This window comes from Physella acuta, unplaced genomic scaffold (genome assembly GCF_028476545.2).
Source record: "Physella acuta isolate Inbredline_101_S28 unplaced genomic scaffold, ASM2847654v3 ptg000588l, whole genome shotgun sequence".
Taxonomy (NCBI): Eukaryota; Metazoa; Mollusca; class Gastropoda; family Physidae; genus Physella; species Physella acuta.
This window is the reverse complement of record NW_026732107.1, coordinates 632,501-659,029: the sequence shown is the minus strand read 5'-3', so window position 1 is coordinate 659,029 and position 26,529 is coordinate 632,501. Positions and strand designations below refer to the sequence as shown.

Sequence of the window (26,529 nt, the reverse complement as noted above, 5' to 3'; positions counted from 1 at the left end):
GCAGTCAAAAAAAAACTGTAACAAATAAATAAAAATAAATCATATTTTTAAATTATGTTTATGAAAAAAATTCTGTCTCTGTCGAATAGTGAGAGGCGGGCACATACGAATCGTTCAGCGGGCGCCATGGTTGGGAAAACCCCTGGGCTAGAGGGTAGTCGTCGCTTCATAGTATGTTCAAAACACTATCGAATTTTTTTTTTTTTTTTGTTTTGTTTAATAAAATTGTAACTAGACGTTTTGTATTAGATCTATGTATAAGTAAACCATCTTAAATGAATGCAAGTAGGCTACAAGTAAGAAAGAAGTATTACTATTGTAAATCTGTATCAGCCTTCACAAGCCGATTATGAAAACTGTAATACTAAAGCGAACATGCAAGGCAAAATGACGCTTTAAATTACATGTCTGAGGCGTAAAAATAAAAAATAAAAAATAACGAAACATGGGTAAAGGCTTACGCGTAACACATTCTGAAATACCAGGGGATGTAACTGTAGAGAAACGGACACGTACAAGTTAACTTTCGGTTGTTGGACTTGTGTTTTTTATATTTAAAACGTTGTTCTACTGCATTTCTCGATGTCGCTGGTAAAAAAAAAATCACCCAGTATTTAGAATGATTGTGTATAAGAGTGGGAGTGGGTGAATGTATGTGTGTGTGTATGCGGATGACTATGTGTGTGTATATGTGTGTGTAACCTTATATATGTGCGAGTGACTGTACGTGTGTGTAAGGTTGTGTAAATTGTGTGTGTAATAATGTTCGTGTATGTGTGTATGTGTCTATGTATGTGTAACTGTGTGTGCGGGGGCTGTATGTGTGTGCGTGTGGGGGGGGGGGTGGCTGGGGTGGGGTGAAACTGTGTGTGAGCGTCACTGTGGTACAAATTGGTATCGTTTCTAGATGGGCGAAGTGGAATCGTATCGAGTGCAAGCTCAGTATCGTATCCAGTCTGTTTTTGTGCAGGTATCGTAGTTAGCTTCAGCTTTAGGATTAAGACCATCTTCAGGTATAGGATGAGGGTCTGGTTTAGGGTCAGGACTAGAGTTATATTTAGGAATATGATCAGTGCTAGGGTTAGTTAAGCACTACTGGCAAAATAAAGTATCGAATTGATAGTGCAAAGTTTTATCCAGAAGTTTTTTTTTAAAGATTTAATTTTTACATTATTTTCCCTCTAGCTGCCTGGTTCAATTGATAAGACTGTGTCAAAAGAAGAAGGAAAATAATTTTTTTTAAAATATATTTTTTTTACTTTCTTTGAGATTATTTTATCATCATCCTAATTATGATAGATCGCGATCTCGTAAAAACAACACAAACACACTCATACACTCACACATAAAAGCACGCGCATGATCTTCGCGACAGTGTGGGGAGCATCATCTCTTAAATATGACACAACCTGTTACATAATACGTTCTTTAATTAAAACTGGAGTACTCACTCTAATACCGTCTTGATATTTCATATGTCTCGTTATGTTACGTTCTGGCTATTGTTATGTTTCCACTCTATATGCCGCCTATCTAGGCCGAGTGGATTGGTTATGTTGTTGATGAAAGGTTGAAGGACGCATGATTATATATATGACTGACAGCTAGGCTATACATTATTAACGGTACCCTTATAATCTTAGGGGCGCCCATCTGATAGATATAAGCGCCAATATTATATAGAGGCGCCAGTCCTATACTAGGGGTTCCACTATTATACACAAACTATGGCGCCGATCTTATACACAAACTAGGGCGCCCATCTTATACACAAACTAGGGCGCCCATCTTATACACAAACTAGTGGCGCCAATCTTATACACATGCTATGGCGCCAATCTTATACACATACTAGGGGCGCCAATCTTATACCCATATTAGGGGCGCCAATCTTATACACATACTAGGGCGCCAATCTTATACACATACTAGGGCGCCAATCTTATACACAAACTAGGGCGCCCATCTTATACACAAACTAGGGCGCCCATCTTATACACAAACTAGGGCGCCCATCTTATACACAAACTAGTGGCGCCAATCTTATACACATGCTATGGCGCCAATCTTATACACATACTAGGGGCGCCAATCTTATACACATATTAGGGGCGCCAATCTTATACACATACTAGGGCGCCAATCTTATACACATACTAGGGCGCCAATCTTATACACATACTATGGCGCCAATCTTATACACATACTATGGCGCCAATCTTATACACTTACTAGGGGCGCAAATCTTATACACATACTAGGGCACCAATCTTATACACAAACTATGGCGCCAATCTTATACACATATTAGGGCGCCAATCTTATATACATACTAGGGCGCCAATCTTATATACATACTAGGGCGCCAATCTTATACACATACTAGGGCGCCAATCTTATACACATACTAGGGCGCCTTTCTTATACACATACTAGAGGCGCCAATATTATACACACTAGGGTGCCTCTCTTTTAAACATATGCTAGGGACGCACCTATCATCTCTTCTATATAGACTAGGGGCGTCCAGCTTATAGACATACTAAGGGTGTCAATCTAGTACATAATTTTAGGGCGCCAATCTCGCAGATATAAAAATGCGCCTATCTTAAAGATGTACAAGGGGCACCCATAGTAAGCTAGAGGCGCCAAAGTTTTAGAAATATAGGGCGTCAATTTTACGGATTCTATACTACTCCCCATCAAATTGACATACATATTCTAGGGCCCCCCCCCATAGACACATACACGTTTACTAACTCTCTAAAGCCTATAACACACCGTCTGTGAAACATACAACCTAACGACACGTCTAACCGTTCGATCACACACCTTGACGATGTCTAACAAGTCTCCTAATGACCAGACTTGATTGATTTCTTTGCCTAGGGGCATTTGAATGGTTTATCCTGGTGGATACGTTTGAAATACTCATCGACCAATGGGAGCTTTGATTACATATTAAAGCCGAATTCTGATTGGCTGAACGCGTATGACGAGGTACGTATCGTCACGAGAGCATGCCACGTGTCAAGTTGATTTTACACTTTCACCTATAAGTTCAAATCACGTTGATTTCATTCCAAGAATCTTTTTCATAGGTAAGCTGTTAGCTTAAAAATGTCATTTTTTAAAATTTCTAATTATTTAAATTGCACTACCAATATTCAAAGATTAAAATGATAACATCTCCCAATTAATAAAGGCTATAAATCCAATGCAAAAATTACGTAACTAATATAATATACTTTAAGAACCCATCTAACCTTACGGATCATGTTGCATCACTGGCCCATCTGCCTTCACTTTCCCTAACGTGAGTCAGGTACCAATAGGAGCTGGGTGGACTCAGACACGTCCTACGGATTTAAGCCCGGGATCCGAACTCGCGACTTCAGAATAGCAATTTAACGCTCTACCATTCGACCATGCCGTTTTAGTTTTTGATATTTAACTCTATAAACTAATACATTAGATGCTTTTAAAAAGTAAATTAAAAATAATTTTAAAAACACAAAATATACGTTTGTATTGTCCTAGTCATGTTGGTTTATAGTTTTTGTTTTGGTAATATTTTTTGTAACTTTCAACAGCGTTATATTTTGTATGAGCAACCATCTAAACATGGCAAGAGCGGCAGCCATGTTGGTTGCCTTGGTTACCATCTGCCTGACGCAGCGCCTTGTCCAATCAGAAGTGTTGAGCCAAGCAGACGAGCAACGGCTGACCACTCTGATACAGCAGGTCATGGAGTGCAGGGACATCCCTGGTCTGACGATGACCATCGCTAGAGGTCAGTGCAACGGTCACTTCACTGAACCGATTTTTTTCAATTGTAACACATCTTTTGCTAGGGGTCGGCGTGGTCGAGTTGGTAAAGCTCATGGTTGCTAAACCGAGTTCGAACTCTCGGCCAGATGAGGCTCGTTAGCTGAGGACAGCCACTCTTCTAGGAGAGACAACTCCAAAATTAAACAACTGTTGCCTTGTAGTTTGTTCTTGGTTGGACAAAGGCTATGGAAGCAAATCCAAAAAGAAAAGCAGGCTGAAATCGGAGTCAGCGGCCTGAATAGCGCATAACCAGTTGACGCGTATCCCTAATTGTGTTGGAGGGGGAATCCCTTCCAACACTAAAATTAAGAACGAAGAAGAAGAAGAAACATCTTTTGCTAAATTGAAAAGTCCCGAGTTCGAACCCCGGGCAGATGAGGCTCGATAACCGGAGACAAAAACTCATCTAGGAGAGACAACTCCAAAAATCAAACAACTGATGCTAACACGGCATCACTGGGTGTATGACCTTAAGTAAAGGTCACCGACCAGGACGCATGAGTTCCTAGATGAACTTCGATGGTCACGTGTTCGTGACCAAGGTGCAGAGGCGTAGCGACCCTTCCCGGCGCCCGGGGACAAACTTTTCGATTTGCACCCCCTCGAGATTTTGATTTGCACCCCCCCCTCAAACTTTCGATTTGCACCCCCCTCGATATTTCGATTTGCACCCCCCCCCTCAAACTTTCGATTTGCACCCCCCTCAACCTTTCAATTTATTTTTCCAACCCATTTTGGCTCCCCCTAAGGTCGGCGCCCGGGGACATATGTCCCCCCCCCTCGCTACGCTACTGCCAAGGTGAGCGCTCTAGATGGAGACATCCGGCTGTGGTCAGGTATGGAGTGGGGTGGTCGCCACCATGCGACAGTTAGCCCTAGACACACCACACACCTGTAGTGCCTCCAACGTAGGGCCGGCGCTACCTATAAGGCGAACTAGGCGGTCGCCTAGGGCGCCATCCCTAAAGGGGCGCAAAAGGTTTAATCGCTTTTATCAAAAAGTATCTAATAATTAATAACTTTTATAAAGGAGTAGCGATCTATTTCGGCACCTAGGAGTAACTATCAATTTTTCATCCCCATCCCAAAATTAGGTCTATATAGGCCTATATTTAGTCGCGATGGTGAAAATGCAACCCCACCTCCATATTTGGAAAGGTCGGGGCGCTTTTTACCAGTCACTTTGCCTTTTTAATTTCGTGTCACATAATTGATGTAGAAAACGATCAAATAAGTTCGTAATTTAAATTTCGAACATTTCAAACGGTTATCTAATTTTAATAGGGCTTGTATGTCTCGTTTTCTCCGACTTTCAATTAGAAATCTGTCCTGGTGTATAGATTTTTGTAATGACAGGGTGTTTAAAGTATTGTACTTGTTTTGTAAGTTTTGATGAATCGTTTAGATTTGGGAGTAACGGCGGAAGAACTGTTGCTGATATGGTTTCGTAGGTATAAAGTATCGAAGTGTTAAAGTGTCGTATTTTTTATTTAGCTGTCGTGTAGTTGAAGGTTTAATGGAATCTGATTGGCAGTAAATAAATGAGAATGCTGGTGATGAAGTATCGTAGTTCTGGAGTTCGGGAGTATTGATTCTTGTGGTATTAGGTTATCAAATTATATTGACTGTTAAAGTGTAGTAGTAGGTCTAGTGAAATAGTTGTTGATTGGGAGTACCGTTTGTAGATCTTGGTGAAGTTAAACAAGTTGGTGTCGTAGTTCTGGAGCATCGAGTCTATTTATGTTTAGGTATCGAATTTTGATAAGTGTTGTGAATGTAGTAGAGTATATCGAGTAGTCGAGTTTATCGTCAGTTAGATGATTTCAATTCAGTACGGAACACACTACAAAGAAAGGTAGGCGTTCTCTAGTTGAAAAAGCTTTAGTTTTTTAGGAATCTATATTACCACTCTTAAAGTATTAATATATAATATTAAGGATGGAATTTATAACTAACCGTAAACTTTGTATTTTCAAATTAAAATTGTATTTATTTATTTATACTTCTAGCAATGTCTAAAGTAGTTACCCATATTTGAATTGTTGAAAGACATCCCTTTATTTAGGGGATCCAAAATTTGTATGATTTAACAGTTTTTAATAGTTTAGGTGTATATGGTAAATGTCATCACAATTGAATAGAACTATGTTAAAATTTATTTACTGGTTTTAGACTTTCAAACAAAACCTACACTTAAGTTTTTAATCGGTAAAATATGTTGTTTTTAAAGTTTACATAGCTAATATAAACGATTTGTTATAATTATTACGTAATGAAATTTAGAACATTTTATTGTGTTTTTCAAACATATCTTAGCTACACTTGGTTTATTTAGCAATTCTTGTGAAAGTTATTTCCCTTGAATAAAATTTCGTTATTTGGGTTTTTCAAATGGGAGATAATTCGTTGCTTAACTTTACATTCATTTCAAATTTCATATATACAATTTAAGATTGGAATGGAATCTATAACATTTATAACCTTTTATTTTTCAAAAACAAAAAAATCGTTACATAATCACACAATATATACATTTTACAATTATAACTTAAGACAGTCAAGCTAAAAACAGGTAAGTTCCGTTTCGGAACTCACCTTAGGAGGACTGCAGAGGACTGCAGAGAGCCCAACACTACAAGAAGTTTTTTTTCTAAGGGGGGGGGGGGGGGGGGGGCTATGTCGTAAAGTACAAAGTAGATTCGTGGACGATTTCAATAGAATGTGATTACGCTTGCAAACTGGAATTGAAAGAATTAGTACAAACTTTTGCAACGAAGAATTCAAGTAAAATTTGATTTCGATGTCTACTTATGACGTGTATGCAATTGTTAATAAATTTATATATCACTTTTAATTAATTATTTTCTTATACATGTATTTTAGCAATTAATTTGTTTGAAAGGGGGCGTTTTAAGAAGTTTTTCCTAAGGGCGCTAAATAACCTGGCGCCGGCACTGCTCCAACGATATAATAAGAGTTAAAGGAATATTTGTTTATTATTTTTATTAACATATTTTAAAGTACTTGAACTACAGATTAATTCAAGCCATTCAGTTGGTTAAAGTTAACAATGTTTTAAAACTTTTGAACTGAATCCTTTAGTATCGATACAATTCTCTCATGATCTTCTACCCTCCTAAATTTCTGCCACGTCCTCTGAGCTTAGGATAGTCTAGAGCTCTCACAACTCCTGTATTTATATGCTAAACTCTGAAGCTTGGATTATCCTTTGTTCAGTATCAGTTGTTCTGCTTAAAATTTATATCGTAAAAATGATTCTGCCATAGGGCTGGTAAGTAGGTCACCAACCATTTCTATGGCTCATGCAGGTTTTATTGAGCCGTAGAACTGGTTGGTGACCTACTTACCAGCCCTATATGCAAGACATTAGATACTTAAATATGTATATATGACATAGACACAATATCGTTAAATAATATGTCACTGTAATATGTCACTGTAATTTCACTGTAATATGTTACACATTGCATGTAACATTTAAATCAAACATATGACTTAACATACAACTTAAAATCAGTTACATTTTTAATTTAAATTTGTTCCTTGCAACATGTGCCCACCTACTGCAACATGTGCCCACCTACTGCAACATGTGCCCACCTACTGCAACATGTGCCCATCAACTCCAACTTATCCCTGTACATTTGTTGCAGGTAAAGAGTATAAAACAATCCCCCTGGGGGTGGCCAACAAAGCCACGGGAGAGAAAGTCAACTCGAGGACTTTGTTCTACATGGGGGCCATCACACAGAGCTTCACGGCCACCTTGTTGGCCGAACTTATCCAGAGGTCAACGGGCGTGTAAGTGGACTTGTGTGTAGGTCATTGTGTGTGTAGGTTATCTGGTGTGTAGGTCATCTGGTGTGTAGGTCATCTGGTGTGTAGGTCATCTGGTGTGTAGGTCATTGGGTGTGTAGGTCATTGGGTGTGTAGGTCATCTGATGTGTAGGTCATTTGATGTGTAGGTCATCTGGTGTGTAGGTCGTCTTGTGTGTAGGTCATCTGGTGTGTAGGTCATCTGGTGTGTAGGTCATTGGGTGTGTAGGTCATCTGGTGTGTAGGTCATTGGGTGTGTAGGTCATTGGGTGTGTAGGTCATCTGGTGTGTAGGTCATCTGGTGTGTAGGTCATCTGGTGTGTAGGTCATCTGTGTGGGTAAAGTCATCTGGTGTGTAGGTCATTGAGTGTGTAGGTCATCTGGTGTGTAGGTCATCTGGTGTGTAGGTGGACTGGTGTGTAGGTCATATGGTGTGTAGGTCATCTGGTGTGTAGGTCATCTGGTGTGTAGGTCATTGGGTGTGTGGGTCATCTGGTGTGTAGGTCATCTGGTGTGTAGGTCATTGGGTGTGTAGGTCATTGGGTGTGTACGTCATCTGGTGTGTAGGTCATCTGGTGTGTAGGTCATTGGGTGTGTGGGTCATCTGGTGTGTAGGTCATCTGGTGTGTAGGTCATCTGGTGTGTAGGTCATCTGTGTGGGTAAAGTCATCTGGTGTGTAGGTCATTGAGTTTGTAGGTCATCTGGTGTGTAGGTCATTGGGTGTGTAGGTCATCTGGTGTGTAGGTCATCTGGTGTGTAGGTCATCTGGTGTGAAGTTGGACTGGTGTGTAGGTCATCTGGTGTGTAGGTCATCTGGTGTGTAGGTCATCTGGTGTGTAGGTCATCTGGTGTGTAGGTCATCTGGTGTGTAGGTCATTGGGTGTGTAGGTCATTGGGTGTGTAGGTCATCTGGTGTGTAGGTCATTGGGTGTGTAGGTCATTTGGTGTGTAGGTCATCTGGTGTGTAGGTCATTGGGTCTGTAGGTCATCTGGTGTGTAGGTCATCTGGTGTGTAGGTCATCTGGTGTGTAGGTCATTGGGTGTAGGTGGATTGGTGTGTACTTCGTCTGGTGTGTAGCACATCTGGAGTGTAGGTCGTCAGCTATGTAGATCATCTAGTGTGTAGCTCCTCTAGTTTGTAGGTAATTAATTTTGTAGGAGATCAGTTGTTAAGTATCAGGTACGTAGGTCTATTGGCGCCTAGGGTCACAATAATTTTAACACTATTGATTATTACATTTTGAAAAAGAAGACCTTTAACTATTCTCAGAATATGGAATTAATAATAAACGTCCAAATTACTTCAGCAAATGTTAAATAATTTAAGACACATTATCTACCGCTCATGAATGTTTTTGAACCCTTAATCTACGTATTCAAAGTGTAAGACAAAATACTTGTATGATTATCTGGCAGACAGCGGTTAACGTTTCGATTTTGACTGTACGTATATTATTGAATACGAGCCGACCCGCTGCGTATCATACGCCGCTATTTAGTTTTTTTTTTTTCTACTTTTCAGTAATTTATAATTTGTGAATTCGACAGTACCAATGCTGCCACTGAAAATATTTGCTTAAAAACACTAAACCCCCCCTCCCCCCACGTGAAAGCAGCCTCCTCTTAGTTACCTCCTCTAAGTTTAAAATCGTTTCAACTAAATTATCTGCCCCTAATAGCCGTCACCAAACCCGTCTCTATGATTGTAAAATGTAAACAGCGTGACCACAGCTCACCTGACAATGTGGGGGTGGGGGTGATAGTGATAGAGAGAAAGAGAGGGGACTGCAAGGAGGCGCTTGCAGCTTGTTTTCTAACGGCTCCCAGAAGAGAATTATATTTAAAGATAACCCACAGTCAACTGAGGCATTAGCGTTTTGTGTACTATATACGTTCAACACTGTATGCCTTTTTGTGTTTAACGTAATAACATGTATTTCTAGCCTCCATTTTGACACGCCCATCGCCCAGCTGATTGGCGGGGAGTTCCAGCTGTCCAGTAAAATCTTGACCGAGCAGATCACCTTGAGAGATGCACTCACCCACAGGACTGGACTCTCCACAGGTATTTCTAGAACTTTCTTCTACAGGTAAATCTCACTTCTCTTGCACTTGACTTTCTACATGTAAGGCTAAGTTAGTTCTAGAACTTTCTTCTACAGGTAAATCTCACTGCACTTGACTCTCTACAGGTAAGGTTAGTGTAGTTCTGGAACTTTCTTCTACAGGTAAATCTCACTACTCTTGCACTTGACTTTCTACATGTAAGGCTAAGGTAGTTCTAGAACTTTCTTCTACAGGTAAATCTCACTTCACTTGACTCTCTACTGGTAAGGTTAGTGTAGTTCTGGAACTTTCTTCTACAGGTAAATCTCACTTCGCTTGAGTCTCTACAGGTAAGGTTAGTGTAGTTCTGGAACTTTCTTCTACAGGTAAATCTGACTTCACTTGACTCTCTACAGGTAAGGTTAGTGTAGTTCTGGAACTTTCTTCTACAGGTAAATCTCACTTCTCTTGCACTTAACTCTCTACAGGTAAAACAATGTCATATTTAGATGTGTCTTCAATAGGTAAATCACTCGCATTTCTAGAACTGTCCCTTACATGACAGTATATGACACATCTAACAGGAGAATACAGATCAATATGACATATTTTGCACCGGACTCTACTGTTCTTCTTCTTCTTTGTTCTTTATTCTAATGTTGGAAGGGATCCCCTCCAACACAATAAAGTATACGTGCCAACTGGTTATGTGCCATTTAGGCCGTTGACTCCGATTTCAGCCTGCTTTTCTTTTTGGATTTGCTTCCATAGCCTTTGTCCAACCAAGAACAAACTACAAGGCAGCAGGTGTTTGATTTTGGAGTTGTCTCTCCTAGAAGAGCGGCTGTTCCCAGGTGTTGAGCCTTATCTGCCAGAGGGTTCGAACTCGAGACTTTTCGGTTCAGCAACCACTAACTTTACCGACCCAACCACGCCTATTAAAACTATGACATTTCTCGAACTTACCCGCTCCTTAACAATATAGCTTTAAATGATGTCCATTCTACATGCATGTTGAAGAATTATCATGTAAAGCCTAGACTTAACACTACGCAACTATCTGATAGACAATCACTGTCTTACAATACGATAAGAAGTTCGCCGACATGAGTGCGTTTTTGTTAGACCATTTTTGACTTTCTCCTTAGTTAGGAAGTTCTCCAACTATCAAGCATATTTTTTTTACAGTTCTAACCAAGAATATCGCAACAAAATTTGGCAAGTAAAATAAATTTGGCAACAAATTCTGAACAAACCTGGCAAATAATCTCATAACAAAATGTAACAACAAAATTTGGTAACTAAACTAAAGATATATTTGGCAACACATTCTGAAAAAACCTGGCAAAAAATCTCATAACAAAATGTAACAACAAATTTGATAACTAAAATATACCTACATTTGGCAACTAATCTAACAACAAGTATAGTTGTAGCCTGTCAAAGAAATTTTTTTAAAAGTAGTACTATACTGTTTTAAAAGAATGCTGATATATGTAATTTATTTGTTGTAATAGAAACTACACATCAACTTCTGTTGCTTGTACAATCATTGAAGACGTTTGTAATCTCAAGCACATGATGTGGGTCATGTTTACGTTGAGCGTCAGCATACATTCAACATAAACATTTACATTGGTTTCGTTTAGTGTAAAATGTAGGGTAAATAAAATTCTCCACCCACCACTTTAACGTCATTGAAAAATTTAAAATATGTGATTTAATACAACTGCATATGTCTACATATGCTAACAATATGTGCTGAGAATCTAAAAAATAATTTAAAAAATATAAAAAAATTTAAAAAATTCCACAATTTGAGTTCCCGCCCTTAGTTTTTCTCTACATCCTTATCTCCCCTACTAATCTTTATCTCCACTTACGCAACGAAACACTAGGGTCACAGCCTAGATTTTTACCCCGCACTCCGAGTTGAAAGCGGGAAAAAAAAATCTCCATCAAGTTTTGTTTAAAAATTTTATAACATAAAAAAAAAATGTAAACGAATTTGTTGTATTTCGACACTTTGTCTTAACCCCGAGGTCACACGCCCACGCAATCTCTCCACCCAGACCCCCACCCCACCCAGTCCCGACCTACAAATCCCGGTGGCGAGTCCGCTCCGTTACATCACCGATGGGGATAAAGTCACGAATTCAGGGGAGACGACCCCAACTAGCACTAACTAGTCCAAATTCTCGTTTTAATTCAGACTTCTAGAATCTACCACTGGAAGACGTAAGCAGGGATGGCGGTGGTGAGGGGGGGGGGGGAGGTGAAGGATTAAACTCTGAAGAGACCCCCGGCGGTAATATTTCAATCTGAAACAAAAAATAAATACGTTCTTGGATACTGGGGAGGTTGCTGTGAAAATAATATATGGCAAGTCAAATTTAGTGGGCCTCATTGCACTTGTTGACCTTTATAGGTTAGTTCTTCACTCAATTCTCGCTGACCATTACTTTTTAATGGGCCCCATATTTGCTCCATTTAGCCAACTAAATATCCTCTATTTCCGTTGACCATTATTAACTAAAGTTCCTCTATTTTCGTTGAATATTGCTAGCTAAAGCCCTATATTTTTGTTGACCATTACTAACTAAACCCCCTGTATTTTCATTGACCATTACTGACTAAATATCCTCTATTTTTATCGACCATTACTAACTAAAGCCCCTCTATTTACGTTGCCTATTACTAACTAAAGAAACTCTATTTTAGTTGCCCCCGACTAAATCCCCTGTATTCTCTTTGACCCTTATTGACCAATGGCCATTTCATACAAAAAAATTTACTACTAAAACTTGACCGACCTTTGACCTTCTACCACAGGAAGTATCGCTGGACTGACAGGTCTACCGCAGGCAATGTCTCGTGCAGAGGTCATCAGGTAAGGTCTAGTGGTCACGTGTTGTTAATTGCCAACTAAAGCGTTTTAATTTGTTAATCTGTATAAGCTATGTATGGGTTTGATTTGCACTCACATTAAACGCCATACCGCAAAAATGTGGCCAAACAATTATTTAAATTGATGGCTTTTCTCTCTATATATATGTATATATATATATATATATATATATATATATATATATATATGAGGATATTTCAAATCAAAACAGATTTAAATGAAATGTAAACAATAATTTTGACAATTTATGAATAAAAACGTGACTTATGTCACAAAAAAAGAATAAATCATAAACGAAAAAAACAAGCAAAAAACAACCGTCAAGTTTCAAACTATTTCCAAACTTTCTAAATTTCATATCAAAGTTTTACTCGTATTTTTATTCTCCTTATCAACATTTTGTGCAGAATTTTAATTTTTAAAAAAACCAGAAATGATTGATGCTATCACCCCTATCTATGACGACTTGAGCTAAATAAAAAAAATATCTCCGCCCCTCTCTCTCCCCCCCCCCCCCGCCACAACACGTGATAAGTAGAATGTGAGGTGTAAATGACGAGCGAGTCCGATAACTCGTTTCCTTTATTATCCTCCCACATTCATCGCCATCTGAAATAAGATTACCACTCATCCAAGTATTCCATTTAAATTATCGCACATCAAAGATAGCGGGTCACACTTAGTTAAAGATTCAGAAGGCGCAGGGAAATTTTATATCTTGTCCGAAATTCGGTGCCAAGTCAAAAAAAAAAAATTATGGGATGGGAGAAGTGAGTGGCTAGCCCAGGTTCGGGATGGACTGACGTCTTACTTTTTTCTTCACAAACTCAACACAACACCGCTTAGATAATATCTCTGGAGATGGCTAGGGGATGTGAGACTGCTTGTACAGGGATCCTTGATTTAACTGAAACTTCTGGTCACCCTAGAAATTTACATTCATTTATTTTGTATCGTTTTAACATTTACATTTTTATCCCAATGAAACGTATAATAAATGGCATCCCGTTTATATATATATATGTTACGGTCAAAGCCCGAAGTTGGCCAATGCGCGGATTGGCCGGCCAATGCGCGCATTGGCCAATATCGCCTCCCATAGGTCGGTCAAAGTCCGAAACTTTGCTTGATTTCGGCCTTTGGCCGGCCAATCCGCAGACTGGCCATGGTGGACCGACCAAAGTCTGAAATAGCTCTTGATTTCGGCCTTTGGCCGCCCAGTCCGCGGACTGGCCATGGTGGACCGGCCAAAGTCTTAATTAGAAGATCATCTGGCTAGGGACGACCGGCCAAAGTCCGAATTAGAAGATCATGAGCAGATTTTGGTGTTTTTTATGCCGTAAGGATCATGAAATTAAGTCTTTATTGATTATTAAGTAAAGTAAATGACAGAAACATCCAAATTTTTTATTGTACTATAGTCTCAATCTGAATCAATCAATATTATCACTTGTTACAACAGGTTGAACTTTTATGGCATTTAGAATTACGTAGTAGCTTGTTATTTTTACACTTGCAGCGATTTGTTGTGCACTTAGTTGTGCAATTGCAGCGAGTGTAACGTTGGCCCCCAGTCAATGATTGTGAAGATGCGATGGTTCGTAGTGATTTTTCCTCAGTGCCAACTGTCGACATTAAGAGCAGTTTTTCGTGAAGAATTGAAAACTCACTTCTAGCATGCAGTTGTTTTAGAACACCATGTTCCGTTCCTAATTTGTAGAAACCGCCCTCGACGCTCATGACAACTACAATCGGGGATCACCGCGACCTCTGTCAACATCTGGAACACGGATGCGTACATTGTCACCCACTTCACCATCTTTAAATTTTGTATTTGATGTTTTAAGCATCTTAGCACCTTGGGTTTGCAAACCAGTATGAGCTGCTGATCTGTGATCCATGACGCCCACGCCATCTCAAGTCGCTTGGACACTATTGTTCAACTTACAAGGAACGCGGCAAAGTCTTTTGAACGTTCCGTCTTGTTGCAAGTGGTCGGTGACGCCGACTGTCTTTGATTTAGTTCTTTGATGATTGTCATCATGGAGGAGTCTGTCACATACAGTTGTAGCCCATATATGGAAGCTAACATGGATTTACATTTTTTTTTTCTTTTGACAGCCATCTGCTATGTCTGTCTCATGGTCTGACGGCCTTTTTTATCCAAGCCGCCTTGCATATAGAATGCTATACAAAATAGCCAAACAATACGTTACTCACAATGAAACCGCACCCAGAATAATGAAAACGCGATCACAACTTAGTCTAGATAGGACATTGGCCAGGACATCCCGGCCAGTGCGCGCATTGGCCGGCCAATGTACAAAATACGTTGTCGAGTTCAAGCGTTTCGGACTTTGGCCAGCACGTCTCGGCCAGTGCGCGCATTGGCCGGTCAATGTACGAAATACGCTCTTAGTGCTAAGTTCTTCCGGCTTTGGCCAAGAGAGCCGGCCAATGCGCGCATTGGCCGGCCAATCCGCGCTTTGGCCGCACTTCGGGCTTTGACCGTAACATATATATATATATATATATATATATATATATATATATATATATATATATATATATATATATCCTGTACATATACATAACACAAACATCTATATATATATATATATATATATATATATATATATATATATATATATATATATATATATATATATATATATATATATATATATACATACATATACATATAAATAATATATATATACATATTATGTATATCAATATATCCAAATATCCATATATATATATATATATACTAGCCGTCCCGGCCAGGCCCTGCTCTGGCTTCTGTGAAAAACCTTTCTGTTAAAGACCATTACCTGTGTGTTTAGTAATCATCATAAACCCGGCATTGCCCACCCAAACCACAACCAACCAAAACCAAAACAACAAAACACAAACATAACGCTAACACAATTACAAATACAAACGAAAACAAAAACCTAACAACAAACCCAACCACAACCACAAACACCAATACAAACACAAACAAAAAACAAACAAAAAAGCAAACGAAAACAAAAACCTAACAACAAACCCAACCACAAACACCAATACCAACAAAAAAAACGACGAAAAAGCAAACGAAAACAAACCAAATCCAAACGCAAAACCAACCAAAAACACAAATACAAACCCAAACAAAAAAACACAAACAAAAACGAAAAAAGAAAGAACAAAAACGAACCAAATCAAAACGCAACCACTAACGCAAACCCACCTAAACACAAAGAAAACACTAACGCGAACATAAACGCCCGGGGCGGAATCACCTGTTTTAGCTTAATGAACGACTATAGTACCCCAACTTATTCACAGTCTTTTGCACTCACTTAAACGAACGCGCCTGTTTCAATTTAATGAACAATTTTAATACTCCAAGCTTATCCGTAAAATACCTACAACATTTGCACTTGATCAATCCCCGCTAATTATGTAATTATTTTTTTTCCCAACACCAAAACAAAGTAATAAAAAGTAAATTATTTTCCACTAATGCAATGGTTTTATAAAGGGAAGTAATTGTGTTTTCCTAAGTTATCAAAGGGAAGTAAGTGCTATAGGACTAAATAAAGACATAATTAGAATTTTTGTAAAAGATGATATCTTTTTAAAACTTGAGTTTAATGAACATGCCGACAATTATTACTATAATTTGAAAAATGAAAATTATTTCCCAACACTTTCAATAGTAGTTTTTTAACTCATAAATTTAGACAAATGCGCACGATAATTGTCTAACACTTAAATCCATCCAAGACCAACGACAAACATATGCGTTACATACAGAACTGAGCTTTATATATTAGATATATATATATATATATATATATATATATATATATATATATACATATATATATATATATATATATATACATATATATATATATATATATATACATTTGTAAGATAAATATAACAATATATACCGATTGAGCCTAACACAACAACCATCCCCAACCCCACTACGTATGTGACAGCCAGCTGAAAGAACTACCACAACAAGCCCACTTCCGGGACGACTTCAACTTCAACCAGTTCATGTACACCCTGGCCGCCTACGTGGGTGAGAAGATCTCCGGCAGCTCCTGGGAGAAGCTGATGCGGACCCACATCCTGGACAAGCTGCTGATGACGTCAACCCTTGTGGCGACGGACGACACCACCGGCCCAGATTTCGCCAGGTCGTACGTGTCGGAGGAGGGGAAGATGGTGGAGGTGCCGCCCCAGTCTATCGAGTGAGTTCATTGTTGGCACTGTCCATTGGTTTGTCACGTAGGTCTGGCTACGGTAAATTAAGGCGTTTCGATTAGTGCTCTCAATACTAAATTTAGAAACTGCATGACTAACGAGACATCATATAAGTTTGACTGATTTTACTGTTTAATTCCTCGTGAGCGCTATGGCGCCTACGTTCGTTTTAAACAGTGCGATAGACTATTAATAAGATAGGGTATTATAGTCATTCACTAAATTACATCAGTCGCGATATATATATATATATATATATATATATATATATATATATATATATATATATATATATATATATATATATATATATATATATATATATATATATATATATATATATATATATATATTTATATATATATATATATATATATATATATATATTGTATATATATATATATATATATATATATATATATATATATATATATATATATATATATATATATATATGAATATATATCCATCAATCCCCAGCATTGGACCTCTAGCACCTGCAGGCACCATGTACACTAACGCCGAAGACATGGCGAAGGCTCTCAAATTTTACCTTGGGGACCCACATCTCATCGCCCAGGTGAAAATCGCCCCGCCCCTGTTGGAGGAGCTGATGAACCCCCGGGTCGTACTTCCGGTTGGCTTTCGTGCCAGCCTGGACAGGTCCAGCCACATGTGGCCAGTGTCTGACGTCAACGTGGGCTACGGGATGGGATTCTTCCGGAACATTTACAGAGGTGAGAGAGATGTGGATGGACGGGGTGGTGGTTTGAGTCTATTATGGCTCAAATAGGATGCAAAACACGACACAGATTTAGTTGTATATTTCTATGATTTTTAGAATCCTGACATGATCCAAAAAGAATTCTGAACTGGTTAATAGATGATTAAAATGCAGTGTAGACCTGCTCTATAGAAGGTTATAAGAATTGTCTTTTATTGCCTAGACATGGTCCTTCGTGATTCTGTCGTGGTCAAGATATTGTCGTAGATATTCGGTCAATTAAAAACGTCCATATTTCAGATTATATTATGACTTATGAAACTATGTATATGTTTAAACACACTGTTAAAATAAAATGTAACCATCGATGGGGTTCAAGTTTTTTGCTAGCCTGGATGTATTAAAACAAAATATTACGAGCATTCGCTTCTTCATCCTATCATTTGGAGCTAAATCCTTTTAAAGCCTTCTAGCTCTACTTGTATTTAATTACTCTCTAAAGTCTGATGATACAGTTTAAGCAACCAATCCTAATTAGTTTCGTCTACAAATAAAGTAATAAACAAATAACTAAAAAAATTCAAGATTTAGAAGTTCTATATTCATATGTTCCATGTTTTTGTTCTAGGTTTCCAGGTGCTGTGGACGGCCAAAAAAAAAAAAATAAAAAAAATCAAGTTTTAGAAGTTCTATATTCAGATGTTCCATGTTTTTGTTCCAGGTTTCCAGGTGCCATGGATGGCCAACAGTGTCCACGGGTTCACGTCCATCATGTGGCTGGTGCCAGAACGAAACGTTGGCATCTTTATAGCAGTCAATGGCCAGAAACACACGGACCTGCCACTGGCCACTGTACAGGTGATACATGTTTTAAAAAATATTTTTGCTCAAATGTTTATTTTATCGAACCTTCACAAATATTTAGCCAGTTAAAAAACTTAAAAAAAAAATTCTAGGAAAATAATTTCCACAGCTATTTAGGACTATAAAACATGAAATAAAACTATGTTAGATTTTAAATAGAAAATAATTTTTATAAAAATATTTTATTCCAAAATTGCTAGAATTTAAAAGTTTATTTTTATTTGAACAATTACTAGTTCAATGTTTGTAATCTTTACTTCACAATTACAAGAAATTAAACCTTTTCTATCATTATTCCACTATTACTAGAAGATTAAAATCTATTATCTTTATCCCACAATTACTTAGTTTAAAATCTATTATTTTTATTCCACATTAACAAAGAAGTTGAAAGTTTGCATTCATTAACCCTCAATTATTAGAATTTTGTTAACTTTATTCCACAAAAAACCAGACACTAACCTACTTCGCAACGGATCTGCTTCTGGGTTTCGAACCCTGGATCAACGAAACCTCCGCGTGCTTATTCCCCGAACCCTTCATCAAAACCCCAGAGCTACCCGACGTGGAGTTCAAACCCCAGCCCTCAGAATTCGCTCTCACCGACTACCAAGGCATCTTCACCAGCAAGCTTCTCGGCGACATCACCGTTCGCAAGTCGACCTCCAACCCCAAGGCCTTGACCTTCACCATGGGAAAAATTACCGGAACTCTTTTACCTGAAGGCGGGAACATCTTCCGTCTGTTCTTAGAGGGCGACAACAAGTACATGCAGACTCCACTTCCGGGCAAGAATCCACTTCCGTTTACAAGACTGCTGTTTGAGTTCAAGGGCACGCAGTGTACGGGGCTGAAACTGCCTGATTCTATTTACGGCGGGAGCACTGTGGACTTTACCAGAACACAAAGTTTTAAGGAAGAGTTGTGATACTACTCGCATCCTGTTTTCTAGTATTAACACTGTAGTAGTTTAGTTTAGAAGTGGGACGGAGTGGTCGAATGGTAGAGCGTTTGGCTGCTATCCTAAAGTTATCTAGTTCGGATCTCGGTTAGGACATGTGACTGTAGGAAGTCACGGCTCTGATGGGTACCTGAATCACGTTGAGAAAAGTAATGGCGGCTGGGCATAATGCTGACCACACCATCCTTCATATGCCGAGGTCAAGAAACATCTGTCTCACTCATCTGCCTAATGGATCACTAAGTCCGAAGAGGAACTTTACTTTTACTTAAGTAATTTAGTTTAGACATCATCACATTAATATTCCACATACATGATACAAAATAATCATTTCTTTATTTAATAAAATATAAAAAAATAAAACGACTATAACATGTTTTGTTATTCATTTATATTTCTATTACAATCATCATAAGACATTTTAACATATCTTTCCCTAAATGCTGTTCATGTAAGTTCAAGGAGACCATTTTAAAAAATTTATCTAGAGATTATATTCCAAGCCCTTGTTAATTTCCACTAATGAATTCCTAATTTTTTTATGCTTTACACCTCCATAAACCCATGACACTTGGGTTTTCGTGTCGAGAATATTTTAATTAACACTCTACTTAACTCTCTATTCTTACCCTACTCCTCCACCCACACCTCTCACAAAAACCGCACACTTTACCCATTGTTCGTCCCATTTCAACCACACATTCGTGAGAAACCCACCGGCCCTAGTATCCCACCATAAGCCTAAACATCGAGAAGAGACGCTTGGAGTACACAAATACACCAGGACAATAATCTACAAACTTAATATTCGGACAACTAGCCACGACAGCTAGTCAGGACAGCCGTCAAGATGTAGTGGAGTTTTTCGGTTACTCGAAATAACACTAAGTAAAAATATCTCACATCGCCTCCCAAAAGAGTATATATATATATATATATATATATATATATATATATATATATATATATATATATATATACATACATATATATATATATATATATATATATATATATATATATATATATATATATATATATATATATATATATATATATGTGTGTGTCTATATTAACATACATATGTATATCTATATATTTATTTATATATATAAAGATATGTATATCTAGGCTATATGTATGCTTATATATATATATATATATATATATATATATATATATATATATATATATATATATATATATATATATATATATATATATATATATATATATATATAGTCAATTTAAATCTGAAAATAGATGTTCTAAAACGAGGTCGAAAAAAAATCAATACACTATTTCGGTCTCGGAGTCATTACAATTACACCGCTCCAGTAAGTCGTCGTATCAAAGCACCCCCCCCCCACCCCGCGCTCACCCCCACCCCCACGACACCGACCGTACGGCCGTCAAGCACCGAGCCAGCATAAGGTAAATACCAGCTATTTATTTGAAGTGTATCACGTGACTGCGTCAGGAAACTCAAGGAGATTTTTATTTTGATCAGCTGAGACATGGGTGTGAAACAATAATAAATAGTTCCTACCTCACATTGAAACGCACCGAACGACAAGACATTTTTCACCCCCACCCCTCCACAATCTGCGTTCTTGATAAAGGATCCGACGTGGTCGAGTGGTAGCGTAGGTCTGCTGGCCCGAAAGTTTTGAGTTCAGTCCCCACTGCGTACAACCGAGAGCTTGACAAAATGCTGTTCACAGTCACTGATTAACTAAACTCCAGCTTTCATAAGGTCCACATGTGTACACTTTCATATGGTCCATAAGAGTCTAGAAATAAACTTTCATACGGTCCACAGGGGTCTAAAAATAAACTTTCATAAGGTCCACTAAGATCTAGAAATAAACTTTCATAAGGTCCACTAAGGTCTAGAAATAAACTTTCATAAGGTCCACAATAATCTATAAATAAATATACATAAGGTCCACTAAGATCTAGAAATAAACTTTCATAGGGTCCATAATGGTCAAGAAATACATTTTCATAAGGTCCTCAAAGGGGAGGGGGGGGGGGTGTGTGGGGTGGGTGTTTCACGATCAGTAATACTCTTTCTAAAAATAGTTATTAGTTTAAAATCTGGAGGTGTCACTTAACTTAATTATCGAATGACTTAAGAGTTTGTAATTAAGATGTGAAGACTAATTAACAAATCCAATGCCATTTTAAGACCTAAGTAAAGATCAATTCAACACATTGACTCAAGTTATCTTCACTATGGGTGTGGCACCCGCCAAACTGCTAAGTAAAGTACGCCGTCGAACCTCAAAGTCCATAGTGCAGGTGAAGTAGAGTTCAACTAATAAATGACCTCTGGATTTGTAGTGACAGTGTGGCCAACACTATTCCCAATCCTAATCCCAACTTCCACCCCCCCCCCAATGTTATATTCTCAAAACTTTGTATTCTTTAAGACTTTAACGCGATACGTTTTTTTAAATCCATCAGGTAAACGCCATGTGTATTCACTTAAACAGCCGTATGTGGTTCCTAAAGCATTGGCTGAACGTTGTGCTATGAGTTACAGAGTAATAAAAAACACACACACATCAAACAAAATCAAATCTTTAAACTCCGATATTATCTAAATGTTCACAAATATAAAGCAGGCCCCCTATACTACACGTTTCATTAGGTCAAACCCTAAAACCCTTTCATTCGTTCAAAATATCAAAAAACGTTTCCAAAAGTTTGTTGTGTAATTGAAGTGTAAGGTACAATTTTACCCCGTGTAATTGAAGTACACTAAACAATTTTTCCCAATCACTCAACTATATAAAATGTCTCTCCATAGAACAGATTACAAGACCACTTTTTGATACTTAACAACTGAAGTCTTTTTCTCCCTCAACCCCTCGCTTAATAAAATCCATTTAGACATGTTTCAACCCAATTTAATTCTCATTGGATAACTTTGCATTGACTAGGGCAACCTCTCATGCTTACACCATTCACAACGAAAACGAGGCCCGCTTTAAGAAATAAATACCTAGCGAGGCTGAAATAACAGGGGCAAGTCACTCCGTTCTAAATGTTGTTTTGTTTTCTCCCCTGGCTATAGGGGGAGAAATAATTGAAGATCATTTGAACCAGTGCTTGGTCTGTTTCATTTACTTCAAACTCGCGGTCGTGTTTTTTCTAACAGAGATTATTTATAACTTCACGAAAACAGCTATCGTGGATATAATTAATTTTTTCTTAATGAGCGCCACGGTGTTAACTTAATCAGTGGACTTACGGCTATTGTAGAGCGAACACCTATACGGCCGACAGGACTGGGACGTGTTGTGTGTGTGTGTGTGTGCGTGTGTGACCCAGGATTGTAACAGGCTTTCTGTGGAACTTAGTTCATTGAGGGCTTGACACGACTTTTTTTCTGGTGGTTTACGGTAAAGAAAGGTAGGTCACATTATGTGTAGGTCTATCGTACGTAGAAATCTACAACACAGCTGACTAGACCTTAGTGATTAATATAGTATGGATCTTATATAGATCTTATATAGACCTTATATAACATATATATATATATATATATATATATATATATATAAGGGTGTATGTGTTTGTACGTGTACTTTTAAATATGTATATATATCTATATATACACAAGTCTTTATATATATATATATATATATATATATATATATATATATATATATATATATATATATATATATATATATATATATATATATATATACACACATCTGTAAGTCCATATGCAAATATGTATTTTCACATGTTTATATATATACGTAGGCTTGTGTATATATTACTATATACATATTTACAATATTTACACATATATTCATGCATGTATGCTTATACAAATACATATCAACATACTTGAATAGTATATATATATATATATATATATATCAGGTCTATGTGTTTGTAGAGACACATTTTCACTCATAAGTTGAAAACATGTTGCCTTCAACTAGACCTTGAACTATAACCTTGTATTTTCAAATGTAAAATTTATGGCTCTCACAGGTGTGTCCTGTTCATGTATTCCCACCCTCTCCCCCTCCCCCAGTTATACAGTTACCTCATTGTTGTAACCCTAACGTACTAAAACTCACGCACTAAACGAATCTAAACAAAGTCTTGAAATTCTGTTCAAATTTCAGTTATTTTTTTTATAACAAAGATGACCCAAAAAAGATCAAAGTTAAATCCTGACTAAAATTTTTTAAGGAATTTTTTAACAGAGTTACGTCAGATGTAAGCAGAGAATTTTAAACGATGAACTCACGGAGAATTGAAGGGGAATCTGTTTCAGCATTTCTTTAAAAAAAAATGGCATGGGTTATCGTTACTGCTGTCTCGCCTTGGCAGTTAAGATTTAAAATTCCGTTAAATTTTTTTTTCCGCCTTCGCCTTCCACATCCTTCACTCCGTCTAGAAATTTCGCAACGCGAAAAAAAAAGTGTAACATTGAGCTATCGCTCTTATCATACTCATTAACTTATGTGTTTTCTTAAACAGTGGGTCTCAAACTGTTTTCTAGAACATATTCTTTGTATTTTAACACGAAAAAACAAGAACAAACAAATACTAACAAGAGAATAGGAAGTGACGTCATTTACCAGACCATTGTGTGGTTCAACAAGGGCGGCTACTCTAATCATGTATGTCATCATAGAAAGGTTATCATCTTTTATATGGCAGTACTTCCGGTGTACAGATTTTAAAATTAAATGACGGGCTGGCGAGAAACGGTCTGTCTAAACTACTCACCCCCTCCTCCCCTCCCCTCCATTCAAATAGCTGCAGCTATGACTGGGGCACACGCGGGATAATAACAGAGGGTGGGGGTGGGGGAGATTTTCTCTGTAGGTCGGGATTGGATGAAAAGTGGTTGGGCTCGTGCCCCCCCCCCCCGGAATTACCGTGTGTGTATGTGTGTCTGTGTGTGTGTGTGTGTGTGTGGGGGGGGGGGTTAATAGATGTTAGAAGGCTTAATTAAGTCCACCTGGATTTATCTTGTACATATGTTATTAATTTTCAGGTATAGACGTTTTTAGCGTTCTACGACACAATCACAACAACATCAACAACAACATCAGCATCAACAGCAACACAACACGCATTGTTTTTATCATATTAACCATATTTCATTGTTACCGCGGTGCAAGCTTGATTATCAGTTACAGACTAGAGCACATTTAAAGTGAGATGTGCTTTTTAGCATACCGCATGTCTTTTGAAGATGGAGGCCTTTTATCTGACGGTCTGTGGGGCAAATAAAGGAGAGTTCACCTGTATCTATGACCTCGGCATATGAATGGATAGTGTGGTCAACACTACACCCAGCCGCCTTTACATTCCCTTACGTGTGTTAGGTACACATCAATGCTGGGTGGACTCAGGGACGGTCTACTGACTAGAACCTCCCCTGTTTCAAATCATTTAAAACATTTTTATCTGCCCCTAGTAGCCTTCATTAGATCGACCGGCTCTACGATTGTAAACATTCTCGTGAACCACAGCTCACCAGACTGTTAGAGTTATCGCGTCTAGCTGGTTATCTCCCCTTCTGTTATTGAATATAGTGATTTATTTTTGTTATCTCCCCTAAGTTTCGGAACCGTTTAATTAATTTTTAATGACGAATTAAGCATCTAATTAAATAAATTAAACAGATATACTTGTTTTATCATTGAAGTGGAGCACATCTTTAAAAGTTTGAGCGAAATCGCTGTGGGCCAAAATTGAGTTGCAAGATTTGCCATAGACTTTCTTCGTGGGGCGGACACTGTTAAAAGTATATATCTTCTATATAAATTATATAAATTTCATTTCGTTCGGGGGGGGGGGGGGGGGGGTAGGGGGGTGGCGGTAAAAAATTTTCGGTGGGGCTTAGCCCCCCCGAAGTGATGCCTGGAAGAAACTCTGTATAGAGACGTTGCGAAATAAATTAAAGCTTGTAAAAAAAGAAATAATCTAGAGATTTAACATGGTCTTTTTACGCTTTCGTGCACCCAATGTGCTTGTCAGAGATTAAAACACAAACGAGACAATTCAAATGATAGACTCTTCCAAAAATAGGTGTGTAAGGTTGTTAGAAGTATTGTAATCTCGACTAGTTTCATGGTTAGAAATTTAGTTTTAGGCGTATGGCAGGACTAGGGGTGGGGTTACGGTTAGGCAGGGGTTTAGCAGTGACATTAGCAAGCCCTGTGTCGATTTTAGTTAACCAATGTAACTTAACCCCCTTGTAAAAAGAAGATTCTATTATCAGACACTGGTATAAAAAAAATCCCCCGAAAATTCATCTCCCCTATGCAATCAAATTAATTAATTTAATTAGAGGATCTACATATACGTTTTAAAATCAGTGTAAAAACATTTAATTTATTGAGATGACCCGAACAATAATTTTAGAATCTCTGTAAAAAAAAAGGCCGACAACCAACAACGACTATCCATCTAAAGGGAAATAATTCATTTGTCCGTGACGTCATCGACTGATAAAAATTGAACGAGCGTGTGGGAAAAAGCGGAGCAACTCTTTGCACTCTACACAACTCCAGGTAATTCTTGCACACTAATAGCACTTACCAGGTGGTCGGTAATTATAATTGTTTATTTAGTCAATTACTAAAAAAAATGTTATGAAAATTATTTTGAGTTGTTCCAAATTTAAAAAAAAAAAACTTTACCTGTTTATCAATGTTGAATAACAGATTGAATTTTTCTTCTAATTTTGTTATGTATTGTAGAAATAATCTGACAGAAACGTATAACAGAAAACAAATCATAGTATTGATTTCGTATAATATGCAAATCATTTGATCTATACGAAGACGTGATTTCAAGAACCAGCCAAGCAGATTATTCCCCGTGATCGAATTTTATAACCTTACAGTAAAATACGTGACCCTGTGACCTCTGACCTGTTATAATAAGCTCAGACAAATTAGACAACCTAAGTGGGTAGTTTCGACACCGAGGTATGATCTTCATTGCCCATACAGCCTAGGCCGTGTAAATATATTGGGTTAAAACCCGATCGAAGGATCTTCTCAAGTTGGATTATAAAAAAATTCAAGTGGGTTTCA

General features: G+C 37.8%; 2 protein-coding genes across 3 annotated transcripts in view; both read left to right on the top strand.

Annotated features, from left to right (window-relative positions):
- The first annotated feature begins 3,596 nt into the window (after positions 1–3,596).
- Positions 3,597–19,744, top strand: LOC131947187 (beta-lactamase-like). Its single transcript, XM_059308331.1, has 8 exons — positions 3,597–3,793; positions 7,506–7,653; positions 9,613–9,734; positions 12,548–12,605; positions 16,622–16,879; positions 17,373–17,629; positions 18,338–18,474; positions 18,935–19,744. The coding sequence occupies exons 1-8, from the start codon at positions 3,607–3,609 to the stop codon at positions 19,406–19,408; spliced, it is 1,641 nt and encodes a 546-aa protein (XP_059164314.1). The 5' UTR covers positions 3,597–3,606; the 3' UTR covers positions 19,409–19,744.
- A 2,757-nt stretch (positions 19,745–22,501) lies between these two features.
- The window catches only part of LOC131947185 (uncharacterized), a 38,409-nt gene continuing 34,381 nt past the window's right edge, over positions 22,502–26,529 (top strand). The window contains exon 1 of one of the 2 annotated variants that reach the window (XM_059308328.1): positions 22,502–22,561. The gene's annotated coding sequence lies outside the window, so the exon portion shown is untranslated. The other variant, XM_059308325.1, reaches the window with a different exon arrangement.

Excerpts from the sequence above, each read along its gene's own strand:
- LOC131947187 (XM_059308331.1), top strand. The coding sequence starts at position 3,607 with ATGAGCAACCATCTAAACATGGCAAGAGCGGCAGCCATGTTGGTTGCC. Across the intron at positions 3,794-7,505 it reads GACGATGACCATCGCTAGAG|GTAAAGAGTATAAAACAATC; the intron begins GTCAGTGCAACG and ends CATTTGTTGCAG. Across the intron at positions 9,735-12,547 it reads CAGGACTGGACTCTCCACAG|GAAGTATCGCTGGACTGACA; the intron begins GTATTTCTAGAA and ends CTTCTACCACAG.